The 18,560-nt window shown below is 36.9% G+C and overlaps 1 protein-coding gene across 4 annotated transcripts in view; it reads left to right on the top strand.

Annotated features, from left to right (window-relative positions):
• PTPRN2 (protein tyrosine phosphatase receptor type N2) overlaps positions 1-18,560 on the top strand; it is a 1,274,829-nt gene that overhangs the window by 480,019 nt on the left and 776,250 nt on the right. For all 4 annotated transcript variants that reach the window (XM_058297618.2, XM_058297617.2, XM_071215383.1 and 1 more), the window contains one exon: positions 15,529-15,646. In XM_058297618.2, coding sequence (XP_058153601.1) covers positions 15,529-15,646 — 118 coding nt within the window. The remainder of the gene's footprint in view (positions 1-15,528; positions 15,647-18,560) is intronic.

Here is an 18,560-nt window from a genome sequence, read left to right as displayed (position 1 = left end):
TAAAATATTCTGGAGAAAAAAACCCAAAATATTCTAGACAATGGTACTATCTTTGAAAACATATACCACTTTTGAAAGCCTTGGATATATAGGTTCTAGTACGGTTTATAAATAAAAAGTCTCATTACTTTATGGTAATGCTTTCTTCCATGGCTTGTGATAAGTTAAAAATATTTAGGCAGGGGCATTTGTGCTGGCCCATGATTCATGTGACATTTCTTAGTTTCCATGCCATGTACAATTGTTCAGCCTCAGTGATGAAGCTATCAACTTTGTATTCTCTGAATATGAAGGAGAGCCCATTTGATGACTTTAATATTCTCTTTCACATCATCTTTTTGAGAGAGTGTTCTCAATTTACTAAACCCATCCCTCTTTCTACTTTGGATCATCGTGAATATTACTCCTCAGGTCTTTCCCTAATGGATGTTAGGGGAAGTCGCACATTCATTTTTATTAAAGAGCATTTAGTGCAGTAGTTCATTAATGATTAGTGCTTCTTGCCTCTCTATTTTAATAGTTGTATATTCCTTCATAAAAGCTAGATCCTGTGAACTGCTGACTACTACACTTTCCCTGAACCTCTTGATTGCTACCTGAGGCCACCCTCTTCCCATATCTATTGCTTTTCCTTAGTCATATTTCACATTTTGAGATCAGTAAACCCAGTTGCTGCCTCCCCCAGTGTAAAATAAAATGCTAAGAGACTGCATTTCTGATTTCTATCAGTCTGATTTCTCAGGTTTATCAGGTTTGAAAAAAATAAGTCCTCTCTCTCACCCTTAAACATAGTCTTCTTCTCTTGGCCCCGTTGGCGTGCACTTTTGTGTTGTCTTTTATTTTTGGTTTTGCTCCTCTGCTGTCTCTTTTCTTCCTCGTCTAGCAGAGTCCTCTTGATTTTTCTTCCCCAGTGGACAGATAATCCATCCCATCCTCTTTACTTTGACAAACTGTCTCCTTTTCCATTCTCTCACTTTCTTTATCCTTGCCTCTAACTTCTCTATACTTTGCACACTCTATGAGGAGTATTTTCATATGCTATTTTTATCATGTCAACGCTCAGATGTGAGGATCTCCAGTGTTTATCCATTGCAAGTTATATCAGCTCTTAAAGCTCCTGCTTAGCATTCTATAGTCTCTTTTTTTTTTCCAGGAGGCACTGGGGATTGAACCCAGAATCTCATACTTGGGAAGCAGATGCTCAACCACTGAGCTACACTCTCTCCCCAATGAGTTGATTTTTTCATTTGTTTTTTTTTAATGAGGTGTCAGGGATCGAACCCAGGACCTTGTACATGGGAAGCAGGTGCTCAACCATTTAAGCTACATCCACCCCCCACCCCATAGTCTTCATTTTTATTCCCAACTATATACATTTCTGTGCCTCAGTCTTGTTCTGTCCCATCAAACAGGCCTAACAGTGTTTTTCAAACTGCAAGTCACCAGCTACCCATGACTATGAAAGAGTTTTAGGGTATTGTAGCCAGAATTTTAAAAAAGTGAATTAGAATCGTGTTGGTAAAATAAAGATAAGAAAGTAAGTAATATTTTTGAACCTACTGTATGTTTTCACTAGGACTCACTGTAAAATACAGCTTACTTTTGGATACTGCTAAAACATTTTTGAAAGCCACTGTCTTAGTTTCTCCCATATACTGTGTATTGTTTTAAAAATTTGTCTTGGACTCATTTATTTACTGCTTAGAAGCACTGCCACCATACCCCTTTCCCATCTTTTCTTCTATCTCCTCTGTTCTCTTCCTCACGGTCTTTTCCTATTGTTTGTCAGGGCTGTTATAACGAAGTACCGCACCCTGGTTGCTTTAAACAGCAGGAATTTACTGTCTCACAGTTTTGGAGGTGACAGCAGCATCATGCTGCCTCTGAAGTCTGCAGTGTGCTGGTGGTGGCTTCCCAGCAATCCACAATTCCATCTCTGCTTCTTTCACGTGGAGCTCTGTCTCTTCCCCAGTCCTACGGTGTCCAATTTCCTTTGCTTACAAGGACTCCAGTCATATTGGAGTAAGGCCCACCGTGATTCAGTTTGCCCTCTTCTTACTAGGATCCTCTTTATAAATGACTTTGCATCCACAGGTGTGGGGCTATGACTCGAATGTCTTTGTCAGGGGCATGATTCAATCATAACACCTGGTGTTTTAATTTGCCAAAGAGCTGCTGATGCAAAGCACCAGAAATGTGTTGGCTTTTATAAAGGGGATTTATATGGAGTAAAAGCTTACAGTTCCAAGGCCATGAAAAGTCCAGCTCAAGGCACCATAAGAGGTGTTTTCTCACCAAAGTCAGCTACTATTGAGCCTGTTGTCTGGGCATGTGACAAAGCAAGGTAACCGTCAATCTCTGATGAGGTCTTGGCCTTCTTCTCCAGGCTCACTGTCTCAAGCCCAGCTTTTGGAGCTCAGCTGTGAGCAACCAGGCATAGGACTGGTCTCTTTCCGGGCCTCCTCTGTCAGTCTCGGCTCCTGCACTTTGTTCCCAAATTCAGCTGTAAGCTGTCAGGCATACAGCAGAGCTTGTCTCCTCCTAAGCTGCTCAGTGGTCCAAGCCTCTTGGGGGTCTTCATGCTTAAGTGATCCTGTAGTCCCCTCTCACATTACAGGATCAAAAATGGTGGCTTCCTTTTCCTGTGTCTGTGTCCTTCTCTCTGTGTCTCCATTTATATCAGACCCAGCAAGAAAGTAGAGACTCAACCTGAGTATCGCCTCAGTGACGTAGTCCAATCAAAAGCCCTAAACTGGGAAGCGGACTTGGCCCAGTGGTTAGGGCGTCTGTCTACCACATGGGAGGTCCATGGTTCAAACCCCGGGCCTCCTTGACCTGTGTGGAGCTGGCCCATGTGCAGCGCTGATGTGCGCAAGGAGTGCCCTGCCACGCAGGGGTGTCTCCTGCACAGGGGAGCCCCACGCACAAGGAGTGCGCCCCGTAAGGAGAGCCACCCAGTGCCAAAGAAGGTGCAGCCTGCCAAAGAATGGCGCCGCACACAGAGAGAGCTGACACAACAAGATGACACAACAAAATGAAACAGAGATTCCTGTGCTGCTGACAACAACAGAAGTGGACAAAGAACACGCAGCAAATAGACACAGAGAACAGATAACTGGGGGCGGGGGGGGGGGGGGCGGGAAGGGGAGAGAAATAAAAAAAAAATTGAGGATTCTTAAAAACACACACACACACACACACACACACACACAAAAGCCCTAAACTGATCTTATCATATAATCCAATCAAAGGTCCCTCAGGGAAATTTAATGCAATCAAAGGGTATCAGACCTACTGGAATAGTTTGATTTAAAAACATATTCTTTCTCTTTTTGGGAGTCATAAAACAACCTCAAATGGCTACATCTGGTAATCTCAGTCGGCCAGCTTCTCAACATGGATCTCATTCGTCACAAAATCTAAGCCGTTAAAAAAGACAAACTCAAGGTCTTTCCCCCACAAAGCTGATGTATTCCCTTGTTGGTGATTTGGACCCGAAGGATAATGGGAATGAAAGAAAGAGAAAAGGGAGAAGGAAACAAAGAGCAAGAATGAGCAAGAGGAAAAGAACGAGAGAGCTGGGATCAGGGGTCTGCAAGTAGAGACTCATCAGACAACTTTATTGTATACAAGGGGCTCTCTATATATCCTAGTCTATGTGACAACAAGTAGGAACACATAGCCTATGTGACAACAAGCAGCAACATGCAGTTAACTATCAGCATTACCCATAGTCTAAGGAATTTTAAAAAATCTTATCTCAAGGTACAAAGTCTAAGTGCTCTATTTACTATAGGAGGTATGTGCTCATCTTCTCTTTCAGCCATGGAGACAGCACTAGCATGGAGACAGCACATCTCTCCTTGTGACGCCACTGTGCCTAAGTTTCCAACATTCCCTGTCCTTGATGATTTCCTGATTTTCCCAATAACTTACCCAATATATCCTGAAGTCAACCTTGAACCATTGCTCTCCTTTCTTCCTGCATATAATTAATTATTAATTCTGATCAATTCTCTTTGTGAATTATCATTTCAAAACTATCCCCACTTCCATCCTTTGAGTTCACAGGATTATCATCTCTCCAAAAAAGGCTTTTTCTACAACCCTTACCAAATGCTTTTCCTTCTCCATACAGAGAGCAATTGCTGACCTCTAGTGAAGTCTCAATGAATATATGTTACTATTGTTTCTAAAATTATTTTTATATTGTTATTATGGTCATCTTTTAAAGATTCAATTTGGCTAGTATTGCTGTCATGCTCATAAAGCTTTTATGGCTCCCCATAGTATGCAGAAAGTAGTCATCACTTCCTAGAGTGGCATTGAAGGCCTTCTGTGATTAGCCTCTTGGCTGACCACACAGAACCTGCCCACTGCCTTCCCCTGCCCTTTCCAGGACATTTTCTAATCACCTCATATCAACACTGTTTCCTGAGCATACAATAGTTTCACAATCTTCAATCTCTTTTCTCGTGCTATTCCATTATCTTGGGGTTCTTCCCCTAACCCATCTCTATGTCTTAGAATTCAATTTATCATTCAGACTAAGTACAATACCACTTTTTTTCCCCATAAATTTACCCCCAATCCACATTAAACTCCTTTACCTATTCCCATAGCAGTCTGCTTGTCAGTGTACTTGTACAGTTGTCACACTGTAACTTGGATTTAGCTAATAATGTACCCACCTGTGTTTAATAAGCTATAAGAGGATAGGAATCATGGCTTATTCACCTCTGTCTTCCTGTAATACCTAGAACAGTGCCTTATATAGACACAAGAGTAGGTTTAAAATGATTAGTCAACTGACAAGTATGAAAAGAAAAAAAGGACTTTTCTTCATATCAGTTGAATTTTAAATGGAATCTGCTTAAACTTGGTCAATATTCAAAGTAAATATTAAAAATATATTGCTTTTTATTGTCTTGTGTTGTTGGATATTTGCTTCCTAAAAGTTTAAAAACATTGTTTCTCTTATTTAGAATGTCTTGTATTTTCTTTCTTCTCTTTTCTTTCTATGGCAGTTGACTACAGAACTTCCTAAAGCAAAAATACTTGATTTAACAGGCATTAGATGATCAGCAAATGCAACAAAATTCTTTCATGGAGAAACTTTAATAACAAATTATATTTTTTGATAATAAAATTTTTGGACTATGGGTTTGATTCACATCCTATTATAGCCTTAAGAATTAACTTTAAGAAATAAATAGCCATGTGAGCAGTTATATAAAGAAAATTAATAAGTTATACTTAAGAGACTATGAACAAAATATTGTGTCATGAAGCAAAACACCTGAAAGGTTTTCATTTCTACTGATTCTTCCTCAAGAAACCCCAAACCATCTAAAATGTAGAATTTATCTGTTCTTCCCAGAATTTTGTTTTTAGCAAAACTTTTTCATTTTGAACTAATTGTAGATTCACGTGTAGTTATAAGAAATAATACAGAAAAGTCTACTGTACCCTTTACCCAGATTTTTCCAATGGTAACATATTAAACCTATGTACAATATGATAACCAGGATATAGTTGAGATACAAAACATTTCCCTCATATTTCCTTTTTAATAGCCACACCCTCTTCCTTGCTACCCCACTCCCTGATTAACCCCTGGAAACATTATATTATATTAAACATCATATTATAGAGACATTTCTATAATTGGTCATTTCAAGAATGTTATATAAATGGAATTTTATAGTGCGTAACTTTTTCAGATTGGCCTTTTTCACTCAACATAATTTTCTGGAGATCCATCTTAGTTAATGTGTATGTCAACAGTCCTTTCCTTTTAGTTGCCGAGTAGTATCCCATAGTGTGGATGAACCAGTTTGTTTAACCTATTGAAGGATATCTGGGTTGTTTGTACAAATACAATTGTTATAAATATTGAAGTACAGGTTTTTGTTCGAACTTAAGTCATCATTTTTCTGGTATAAATGCCCAAAAAGCAATCACTGGGTCATATGGCAGCTGTGCATTTAGTTGTTTAAGAAGCTGCCAAACACTTTTCCAGAGTGACTGTACCATTTTACATTCCCACCAACAATATAAGAGTGATCCAGTTTCCCACATCCTTGCTGGTATTTGTTGTCAGTATTTTTATTTTAGCAATTCTGATAGGTGTGAAGTGATATATGATTGTGGGTTTAATTTGCATTTCTCTTATGAATAATGATGTTGAACATCTTTTCATGAGCTTATTTTCTCTGTGTATCCTCTTTGGTGCAATGTCTCTTTACAGCTTTTGCCCATTTTCTAATTGAATTTTTTTTACAGTTGCATTTTGAGAGTTCTGTATATATTCTAGATACCAGTCCTTTGTCATATATTTGGTTTGCAAATATTTTCTCCTGCTTTGTAACTTGTCTTTTTAATCCCTTTAGCATGGCTTTTCACATACAAACATTTTAAAAATTTTTATGAATTTCAATTTCTCAATTTTTCCTTTTATGGATCATTCTTTTTGTGTCAATACTAAAAACTCTTTGCCTAGGCTAGATCCCCAAGATTTTCTTTTAAAGTATTAGACTTCTGTATCTTAAATGTTAAGTCTGTAATACATTTTGAGTTAATTTTTGTATAAGGTCTGAGACATAAGTCAAGTTTCATATTTTTATCTCTGGATGTCCCATTGCTCCTGGATCATTTGTTGAAAAAACTTTTATTCCACATTGAATTGTGTATTAGTCAGCCAATGGGGTGCTGATGCAAAATACCAGAACACTGGTAGCTTTTATAAAGGGTATTTATTTGGGTAGAAGCGTACAGTTAACAGGCAATAGAACATGAGTTACTTCTCTCACCAAGTCTGTCATCTGTTCAAGCAAGATGGCTGTTGATGTCTGCAAGGGTTCAGCCTTCCTCTTTTTCTTAAGGCTCCATGGTCCCAGCTTCTTCCAGTATCAGCTGTAGGTTGGGATAATCCTCATCTCTCTCCTGGGGCTTGTTCCTCTCTCTGCTCAGCTGCTCTGTTCTTTCTATAAGGTTGACTGTAGATTATCAGGCTTTCTTTCTTCTCAGGGCCTCTACCCTGTCTATGGAGCCATCTCCATTCCTCTGTGTTCTCCTATGTGTTTTCTTCCTGAGGCTCCAGCTCAAAAAACTCTCACTAACTCCTTTACCATGTCATTTTCTCTGTGAGTCCCCACCCCCTGGGGTGAGTCAGTGTCCTACTGATGTGACCAAATCAAAGCCTTAATGATAATTTAATCAAGTAAAAGTGAAACCTCTTAATCCAATACAATCTAATATGCCCAGAAGAACAGACCAGTTTACAAATATAATCCAATATTTATTTTCGGAATTCATAAACAGTTTCAAACTGCTGCAAATTGCTTTTGCATCTTTGCCAAGTATCAGTTGAACATATTTGTGTGGGTCTGTTTCTGCTTTCTCTATTATGTTCTATCGATCTATAAGTCTATCCTTCCACCAATACTATGTAATCTTGATTATAGCTACATAATAAGGCTGAGGTCAAGTTGAAAGACTACTTATGGTTTATTCTTTATCAAAATTGTTTTAGCTAATGTAGTTCCTTTGTGTTTCCTTGGCTTCATTACTGTATTGAGACTTCTAATCCATAAGTACATTATTGTCTATCCACTTATTTAGATCTTATTCGATTTCTGTTATCACCATTGTATAGTTTTTAGCATTCAAGTCCTGTATATATTTTTTTAGATTCACACCTAAGTATTTAATTTTTTGAGTCATTGTAAATAGCATTTAATTTTTAATTTCAATTTCTGTGTTCATAGCTAGTACATAGAAAATGAGTTGAACTTATTCTAGAATTTTTTTTATTTTGTATATTCCTTGCAATTTTCTACAGACAATGATGTCATCTAGAAATAAATGCAATTTTATGTCTTCCTTTTGATCTACATGCCTTTTACTTCCTTTTCTTGTCTTATTATACTAGCTAGAACTTTCACACTATACTTAATATCAGTGATGAGAGTGGACATTCTTGACTTGTTCTTGATCTTAGTTGGAAAACATTTAGTTTTTCACCATAAGCATTATGTTAGCTATAAATATTTTGCAGTTATTCTTTATCAAGTTGATAAAGATCTGCTCTATCCCTATTTTTCTGGCAGTTTTTATCATGAATAGGTATTTTTTTTCAAATGCTTTTTCTGTATGGCTCGATATGGTCTTGTGATATTTTCCTTCTGTCACTATTGATATGGTGGATTACACTGATTGGTTTTTGGAATATTGAACCAGTCTAGGATCCCTGAATTAAACCCTACTTGGTCATGGTGTGTGTGTATATATATATATATTTTATGTATTACTAGATTTTGTTTGCTAATATTTTCTAAAGGTTGTTATGTCTATATTTCTGAGGGGTATTGGTCTGTAGGCTTCTTTTCTTTTACTATCTTTGTCTGGTTTGGGTATTGGATGAATACTAGTTTCATAAAATGAATTGAGAGCTGTTACGTCCTTTTCTGTTTTGTGGAAATGTTATATAGAATTGGTATTAATTTTTCTCTTACTATTTGGTAGATTTCTCCAGTAAAACTCTTGTGCCTAAAGATTTCTTTTGGGGAAGTTTTAAATTCTGAATTCATTTGTCCTTAATAGTTATAGGGCTATTCAAATTATCTATTTTATATGGGATGAGTTGTGGTAGGTTGTGTTTTCTGAGGAATTGGTCCATTTCATGTAGGTTGTCAAATTTACACATGGAGAGTTGTTCATCCTTTTGATGTCTGCATGGTATATAGTGATTTCACATCTCGTTCCTCATAGTAGTGATTTTGTTCTTTTTTTCTTGCCAGTGTTGATAGAAGTTTGTCAATTTTATTAATTGACACACAAAAAACCAGCTCTTTGATTCATTGGTATCTTAGTTTTGGTTTAACAGCAGGAATTTATTGGTTCACAGTTTTGAGTCTAGGCGAAGTCCAAACTCAAGGTGTCAGGAAGGCAATGCTTTCTCCACAAGTCTGTAGCATTTTGGTGCTGACTGCTGGCAATCCTTGGGGTTTCTTCATTTATCATAGCCTGCTACCATATGGTAATGTTGTCTTCTTTCTGTTTTCTGTGACCTCTTTTTTTTTTAAAGGAGATACTAGGGATTGAACCCAGGCCATTGTACATGGGAAGCAAGTACTCAACCACTGAACTGCATCTGCTCCCCAATGAGAGTTGTGTGTGTGCTTTTTTTTTTTTTTTTTTTGGTTCGTTTTTAGGTGGTACTGGGGATCAAACCTGGGGCCTCAGACATGGGAAAATGGTGCTCAAACACTCAAGCTGTATCTACTCCCTTCTGGGTTCTCTTTGTAAGGCCTCTCTTCATCTGGATTAAGGCCCACTCTGGTTCAATTTGCCACACCTTACCTAAAAATAATATCTTCTAAACATCCCATTTACTATGAGTCCATACCACAGGGATGTGGAGTAAGATTAAGAACATGTGTTTGTTGGGGTACATAGTTTAATATAGCACAATTTGTTTTTTCTATTGCTTTTCTGTTTTCAATTTCTGCTGTTATCTTTATTATTTTCTCCTGTTTGCTTGCTTTGAGTTTACTTTGCTCTCTTTTTTCTATATTCTTGATATGGGAGTTTAGATTATTAATTTGAGAACTTTCCTCTTTTCTAATGTAAGCATTTGGTGCTATAAATTTCACTCTGAGTACTGCTTTAACTGTGTCCCACCCATTTTGATATGTTGTATTTTCATTCTCATTCAGTTCAATTATTTTTTATTTCCCTTGGATTTTCTTGGACCTGTTGACTATTTAGAAATGTGTTGTTTAATTTCCAGTTCTTTGGAGGTTTTTCTATCTTTTTGTTATTGATTTCTAGGTTGACACCATTGCAATAAGAGAACATAGTCTGTGTGGTTTCAATTCTTTTAAATTTACTACATGTTCTTTTATGGCCTAGAATCTGATCTGTCTTGATATATGTCCCATGTGCAATTGATAAGGATTTATTCTGCTCTTGTTGGGTGGAATGCTCTATAAACATTGATTAGATTCTGTTGATTGATAGTTTTGTTGAGTTCTCTATATTTACTGATTTTATGTTTAGTTGTTCAACCATTGATAAATGAGTATTGAAATCTCCAACCATAATTGTGAATTTTTCTATTTCTTCTTTCAGTTCTATCAGTTTATGCTTCATATATTTTGCAATTCTGTTGTTTGATGCATGTATCTCTAGGGTTGATCTCTCTTCTTGGTAGCTTGATCCTTTATCAGTACATAATGTTCTTCTTATCTGGAAAATTTCTTTGTTCTGAAGACTAATTTATCTGATATTAACACTAGTATGTTGCCCTGCTTTTAAAATTATTATTATTAATGTTTGCAATATCTTTTTCCTGCCTCTTACTTTCAGCCTTTCTGTATTATTATATTTTAAGTGAGTTTCTTATAGATAGCAAATATTTGAATCATGTTTTTTTGAATCCAGCCAATGCCTGTCTTTAATTGCTGGATTTAGCCCATTTACATTTAATGTAATTATTGATATGTTAGGGCTTAATTATGCTTTTTTTCCCTATCTTTTCTCTCTTGCTTTGTGTTCCCTGTTGTTATTTTTATCTATATATCTGAGCATTACTTAAACATTTTTAGTCATATTTTAATTTTTTATAGTTTTAGTGTATCTTTTTGTATGTGTCATCATTTCAACAGTTTAAGTTAAGTACAGAAACCTTACTTCCTTTTATACTCTTTACCCTCCCCTGTTTACATTTGTTTTAAATATTTCCTTTATATACTTTTAGAACCACATCAGACAGTTATAATTATTGCTTCAACTGTCAAATATACCTCAGAAACATAGGAAACTCAAGAGAAGGGAAGCTTATTGTATTTACCTGTATTTTTGCTATTGTGCTCATTCTTCCTTTCTGATATCCCAAGATTCCTTCTTTCATTGTTTCCTTTCTGTTTAGAGAACTTCCTTTAGCAATTTACTTAGGGTAGTTCTGCTAAGGACAAATGCTCTTATTTTTCCTTTTTCTAAGAATGTCTTAACTTCCCCTTTATTCCTGAAAGATATTTTCACTCAGTACTTGACTGACAGATTCATACTTGAAAAATATCATGGCACCTCCCTGTTGCCTCCATAGTTTCTGCTGAGAAATCACCATCATTTCAATTGTTTTCTCCTTTAGGTAAATTGTCCTTTCTTTCTCTGGCTGTTTTAAAAATTCCTTTCATTGTGTTTAGTTTTCAGAAGTTTGATTATGATAGATCATTGAATATATTTCTCTGGGTTTATCATGTTTGTGGTATCTTAGTTTCTCCCTAGATTCTGTGGAGATTTGTATCACTTGCCAAGTTTGGAAAGTTTTTAGCCATTATTTCTTTGAGCACTTTTCAGCTCCCTCTACTTTCTTCTGTCCTTTGGAGACTATGATGACATGAATGTTAGGTCTTTCATTACAGTTCCTCCTGAGTCTTTGTTCATTTGCTTTTTCAGAATATTTTCTCTCTGTTGTTAAAATTGGATAATTTCTATCGTTCTATATCCCAGTTCACTGATTCTTTCCTCTGCCTCCTCTATTCTGCTATTGAGTAGATCCACAGAGCTTTTGGTTTTAGATACTGTATTTTCCAGTTATAATAGTCCATTTGGATCATCACTATATCTTTTATTTCTTTGTTGAGATTTTCTTTCTCTTCCTGAGGTTTACTATTTTATCATTTGTTTTAAGTGTGTTCATAATTGTTTTTAGAAGTACTTTGCATCATAACTCATTTTAGTTTCCCATGTGCTAAAACACATATCATACAGTCCAAAACTGAAGTGTCAACAAGGTGATGTTTTCTCCCTGAAGACTGTGGCATTCTAAGGCCGGCTGTTGGCAATCCTTGGTCCTTGGCTTTTCTGTCACATGGCAGTGCACACGGGAGCATCTTCTCCTTTCTCTTCTGAGTTCCACTGACTACCAGTTTCTGGCTTCTTCCCTTGGAATCTCTTCTCCATCTGACTTTCACTCTGCTTATAAAGGACTCCAGGAATTCAGATTAAATCCTGACTCCAAATAGGTCACACCTTAACTGAAGTAGCATCTTGAAGAAATCTTATTTATAGTGGGTCCACACCAACCAGAATGTAGACTAAGACCAAGAACATGTCCATGCCAGGGATACAATTCAATCTACCACATAACTGCTTTAAAATCTTTGCCAGATAATTCCAACATTTTTCTCATCTTGGTGTTGATATCTGTATTAGTCAAGGTTCTCTAGAGAAACAGAACTGACAGGAGATATCCGTAAATAGTATGAGATTTTATGAAATTCTTTCATACAACCATGAGGATGTATGAGTCCCGTTTCCATAGGGCAGGCTACAAGCCAGGAACTCCAGTGAAGGTTCTCAATGAGTTTCCCAGGAGATACTGGATACTGGGTGTCTGAAGTAGAAATGGGAATTCTCTCTGGATGCTGATATCACATCTCCTTTTAAGGCCTTCAACTGATTGGATGAGACATCATTCATTGCTGAAGGCAGTCTCCTCAGTTGATTGTTGATGTAAGCAGCCATAGATAAAGTCAACTCATTGATGATTAAACTCCACAAAATGTTCTTGCATTACAATTAAGTCAGTGCTTTCTTGACTAAACAACTGGACACCATTACCTAGCCAAGTTGACACATTATTCTAATCATCAAAGTATCTATTGATTATCTTTTCTCATTCAGTTTGTGATTTCCCAGTTTCTTATGATGAATGATTTTTAATTGAAACCTGCACATTTTTGCATTATATTAAGAGGCTCTGAGTCTTATTTAAACATAAGGTTTTAATTGGTTTTCTTATCTACTCCAACAGGGTATTTCCCACTTAATGACAGGCAGAGATAGAAGTCTAGGATCCCTCCAAGGCCTCTGTTGATATCCATGATTAGGGGTAGGGTTGTTCCCTGTTACACCTGGACAGGGGCAGAAGCTTCAGTTTCCCACGTGTTCTCCACTGACACTGTAGGGGTGGGTGGTCTCCTTATCATTGGCCACTATGAAAGTCCTGATTTTCTACTAGGTTTCTTCTGACACCAAACCAATGGGGTGAAGGAGAGTGGTGCCCGCTACTGTTGAGTTGGTGTGGAAATTAAGGATCCCTATGGTCTCCATGAAACTATGTGGGGTTTGGGGGGAGAAATGGCTTTTTCCTGGCCATTAGGAATGAAAGTCCTGACTCCCTACTTTAGTCTTGTCTGACAGAATCTTGTTATAGTCTTGCGAGGGCAGAATTCTAATCTCCTCTCTCAGATTTTATTGGCATGAGTGGAAGTAGGGCTGCTGTTTTTTCTGTTGAATTTGTCTAAGGTACAACAGTAAGTGTATAGAAGTTTTCTGCCTTGATAGTTGCTCATTTCCTGGTCCTTTGGCTAGAGAAAGAAAGCTTTTCTTGGGTCTTTTTTGATTGTTTTGTCTGAATTCAGGGGTGCCAGTCTCTACAGCTCCAAGTCTGAGACTTAAGACATAAAGAAAACCCCAGCAACGTCACCACTGTGTCATTTCTTGGATTCTGAGGTCATTAGCTGGCCTGCTGCTTCTTTCTACCTTTCTGAGTCTTACATTTCTTCTATTTATAGTGCTCAAAGTCTTTAGATGTACTTAGTGGGAAGAAAAGGAAAAAGTGTATGTTCTCCATCTTTCTGAAAGCTTATCTTCTCCTCTCAGGGCTTTTATATCATCCAACATAGGGCTTGGAGAGAAGTACATAGGCAATGTTTAATCTGCTAGACCTATGCTATCTTTGTCCTTATACCCAAGGGCACATTTCCAGCTTCCTTTCAGGAAAGCTTGGCAATCTGGGCTGGGGGGAATACAGGGTCCTCCTAAGACTGCCCAGTTCAACCTTACCCTTGTTAGCTGGCCAGCTCCTCTCCTATAATGTCTGAACCCTTCTCACAAACCCCATAGCTGACATAGGTCAGACTTCTGTGCTCTTTGAAATGAAAACAAATTATTGAATTTCATTTTAAAAATGAATTCTTTTTGTAAGAAACTTCCTTTGTGCTCTTGATTTATTCCATTTCCTGATAAGTATTACTATTAATGGGAAAGCAATGGTTAAAGTGTACATGTTTTCCAAATTCACAATGCTAGCTTTTTTTCTAACACTGAAAAGTACTTTCAGTTGAACATACCTCTTGAAATACACCAATAATAACCACATAAACATACGTTTCATGTATATTTTTGAGTTGCTTTTGGCAAATGGAATAGATTTGCTTATTAAGTACATTTAATCCTAAAATAAAGGTAACAGTGACTACAATTCCATGACTGTCTACCTGCAGTGACCTATTCTCCAAAAATTATATTCCAAACAAAGCTTCTTAGAACCAGTTGCTATAGGAGGCCATTTTATTTGGTGAATATTTCCACCGACTTCCATTTTGGGTAATATTACTCAGCCTTCTGAGATTTAATAATGTGCAAATTGTTTGAATTTGGCACCTGTAAAATTCTTTTAAATGTTAGATTTGCTTTTTTTAGAAGAAGTAAATGTGTTCATGAAGGAAGCTTATACCTACTGAGCCCTTCTTTTAATTCCTTCCAGAAAATGTGCTTCTCAGCAAATTTTGAACTTCCTCCCAACACACGCACACACACACACACACACACAAACAAGCATAGAGCCGTTCTGATTGGGAGATTTGGGTAATGTGTTTTTGTACAGGGCATAAAAATATATCTCTGTAATTACATGATATTTAGTGATTAGATAATTATGGATAATTGCATGGGGTAGTTCTAAGAGCTAAAGTGTTACTATAAGATCTAAAATGTACAAATTGCATAATAATTATTCTTGGGAGTTATTTGGTAATTCTGAGCATAATTATCATGTGATCTGCAGTGCATATAATTAATGCATAATCACATGGATTTTGCCTTCATAACTACTTCACCCTTGTTATAAAGCTCTTTGTCATAACATTTGAGTATAAATATAATGTAATTGGCTCCCAGATACAGTACATTAAGCCCCATGATAATTGCTTTCACAGCAACAATACCCCTTATTCCATTCCAAATGCTTGACTCTTAAGCCAGATGGGGTTAGGAGGAATGAATCACCTAAGATATATTGAGCAGGCTGAAGAATGCGCAAATCGTGGGCAAATATGTCCCCACTGTGAATGAGAGTATCTTTGCTATGACTATAACCTTTCCATGTAGAAAAGTTTTCACCTTTTGCCATGGCCAAAGTATCTGTTTTGACAAAAACATATTTTGGCTGAAGTCTCTTTGCTATCCAACCATAGCCAGCATTTATTAGCCTTTACTTTTTTTTAATGTAGCAAAGCAACTTTCTGGTCTAGAAGTTTCAGAAAGTTGGAATTCCTTTAAGGAGAACCTTTGGTTCATAAGCTATAGTAAGAGAGAGCCAGAGTTTGGTTAATGGTATTACCAGCCTGAAGGAAAATTATTTCCAAAATGGCAATGATTATTTTTGATACTGATCTAAGACCTTTGGTTAAACTTCGAAAATTGATAACATAGTTTTGCAACTTTTCCCTACAGGTTTCACATGGCAGGATGAGTATACTCAGCATGTGATGGCCCAGGAACTTTCAAACCTCCCCAAAACCCATCCACGGCATCTTGAAACTTCTTCCAGGGAGAGGTCCAACACTGCCAGGTAAACTCTGCTGCTTCCTTTCCTTATTTGCATCCTAGTCCATTGGAGAAGGGTAGATTGGAGTGACTTATTGACAAGATGCTATCTGTGTTGAGTCATGCCCAATGAGTCCTTCTTCCATTTGCCATGATATTATTGGAAAACTCCTGCATCTTTTGGGTCTTGTTTGAAACCGGAAGTGGTCAAGAATTCTAATTTCTCTGTAAAAACTTTTGTTCACTTTAGTACAAAAAGCAGAATGAAAGTTTTTGGTTTTCCATTTCCTGAAACATAGCAACCTTTACTGAACTAAATATTTTATTACATATCATCTCATTTCATCCTCACTACAATGTATGAGATAAATAGTAATGTCAAATTCATTTTTGCAGATGAGGAAATTTGAGATATAGTGTAGTTAAAAATTAGTCCAAAGGAATCAGTAAAAAAACTGGGGTTGTCTGTTTGATTTAAAAGCCATTGTGCTACTCTTAATGTTTAAAAAAATAAAGGACCTTTCCTAAAATCTTAATTTGGAAAGTCCGTTTTTCCCTGAGAAAGAGAGAATACATTTTAGATCCATAGTTTTTACGTATAAAAACCTCAGAAACCTAAATTAAGTCATATGCCTTCATTTTATAGATGGAGTATCTGAATCACTAAAATTTTTCATTTCAAAGTTCTTGTGGGGATTCAATGAGCTAATACATGAAAAGAACTTATGACAGGAGTCCCTAGCACTTATTAGGCACTGAATGAATATTAACCATATTAGCTATTTCTCCCACTAGATTGTGAATTTCTTGAGTGTAGGAGCTATGTCTTTGCATTTCTTGGCTGATTATATCCACCTTTAAAGACTTATCAAATAGAATGTCCATTGTAATCTGTGCAGATATATGAGACTTTTCTGTAAATAAAAACTGTTTTCAACTTGAGTTGTCTTGAATTTCCAGAAAATGCTCTTCTCAGCAAATTTTAGGTGAGTGCAAAATCTTCACACTTTCTAAAAATTTTTTATTTATTATTTTTATTTATCAGGGAACTTGTAGTTTTGCAGAAAAATAATGCAGAAAATATAGAGCTCCCATATACACTCCCTATTGTTAATACCTTGCATTAGTGTGGTACATTTGTTGTAATTAATGAAAGCAAATTTTTATAATTGTACTATTAACTATAGTCCATGGTCTACATTAGGATTCCCTGTTTGTGTTGTACAGTCCTATGTTGTTATTTTTTTATCTCCCCTTCCCCCTTCTGGCTTTTTTCTTTTTTTGAGTGCTGTCTGCTCTCTGTGTCCATTTGCTGTGCGTTCTTCTGTGTCTGTATTTATTTCCCCTTCCCCTTGCAGCTTGCTTGCTGTCTGCTCTCTGTGTTCATTTGCTGCACGCTCTTATGTGTTTTTGCTTGTCTCCCTTTTTTGTTGCGTCACCTTGCTGAGTCAGCTCTCCATGGTGCTTGCGGGCCAGGCGGCACTCCGTGGTGTCTGTGTGCCAGCTGTGGGCTAGGTGGTGCTCTGCAGTGTGCAGGTGAGCGTGCCTTCACGAGGAGGCCCCAGGACATGAACCCAGGGCCTCCCATATGGTAGACAGGAGCCCAACTGATTGAGCCACAATCATTTCCCTATGTTGTTATTTTTTAAAATGTTTGTTCTAATGACATATATATAACCTAAAACTTACATTTTATCCACATTCAAATATATACTTCAGTGCTGTTAATTACATTCACCATGTTATTCTACCATCACTGCCCTCTGTTACCAAAACCTTTCTTCAAGTTACCCTTGGATTTTCAGTCTTTGTCCACTTCTCTTCTCCCTCTTACCAAAGATTTAACTGCATGTGGTACACGGTCCCAAACAAAGGGAAACAAACTAGTCTAAAACTCTGCTAGCAATAGGGGATGAGATGGCCAAAGAAGAGCACATGAATAGGAAAATTTAAAAGTGGAGCAGGGAATGATTCCTCATGTTGTCTAGAGAATCAGTGAAGGGGACTGAAAATTAGCAAACAAAAGTTAAGAGAAAAACTAGAATATGGTGTCATCAAGAGAAGTGTGCTTTTAGGAAGAATGTGAGAAATCAAACAAGATGAGAACATTGGAGAAACACCTATATATATCACTACTTTCTTACTAGCATTGACTATTGTCATTTTTAAAACTTGACCATTTTATTTAATGAAACCAGTACCTTTTTGTTTTATTTATTTTTAATTATAAGTGAGATTAAAAGTTTTAAAATATACATATATAGAGTATGGAGTTTTTAAAGGAATTTTCTGCTCTTTGTCCATATAAAATTATTTATTGTAGACTTTTGTTTTGTTTCAGTATAAGATCTTTATATATTAAGTCTAGTAAATTTCTGTTTATCATCTTTTATAGAAACATGTTTTCCAGTCTGCACCATAGATGACACTGAGTCTAGGTACTATTGCTAATGAAACAGATAGCTCTTAGCACTCTCTAGGCTGGACTTCTAGTTGTTTTCCTTGATAGTGGTAGGATCTGGATAAGAACAATCACCTCAGCTCTAAAAAACAGAGGTCGATTTTTGGAGGACTTTGCTGGTTATTCTGATTCATTTTCTACCCTCCCTACTGTGTTTTGCCTTCCGAGTGACTGATCTTTATGGCCATATTTATGTTTCAAAAAGGACCCCTGTCCCCTGGCTTTTGGTTGGGCTTAACCCGTGGAAGGTATCTCTAGATCAAAGGGCAGGTGAAGAATGAGGTCTGGTATTTATTCCCTTGGTGCCTTCCTCAAGGCTGCAGGTTGTAGGTAAGGCTCTGTTCTCCTGAGGCTCAAAACCCTCTTATACACTTCACTCTGGATACAATAATACCTCCTGCTTACTGATCCTATGTTTCCTCACAGTTATTAATCCCAAGGTGTTTGTTGGTTTCCCTTAATCCCGCCTATGACTTTT

Source organism: Dasypus novemcinctus, chromosome 5, assembly GCF_030445035.2.
Source record: "Dasypus novemcinctus isolate mDasNov1 chromosome 5, mDasNov1.1.hap2, whole genome shotgun sequence".
NCBI lineage: Eukaryota > Metazoa > Chordata > Mammalia > Cingulata > Dasypodidae > Dasypus > Dasypus novemcinctus.
The sequence above is the reverse complement of the archived record's forward strand: the minus strand, read 5'-3'. Positions and strand labels throughout refer to the sequence as shown.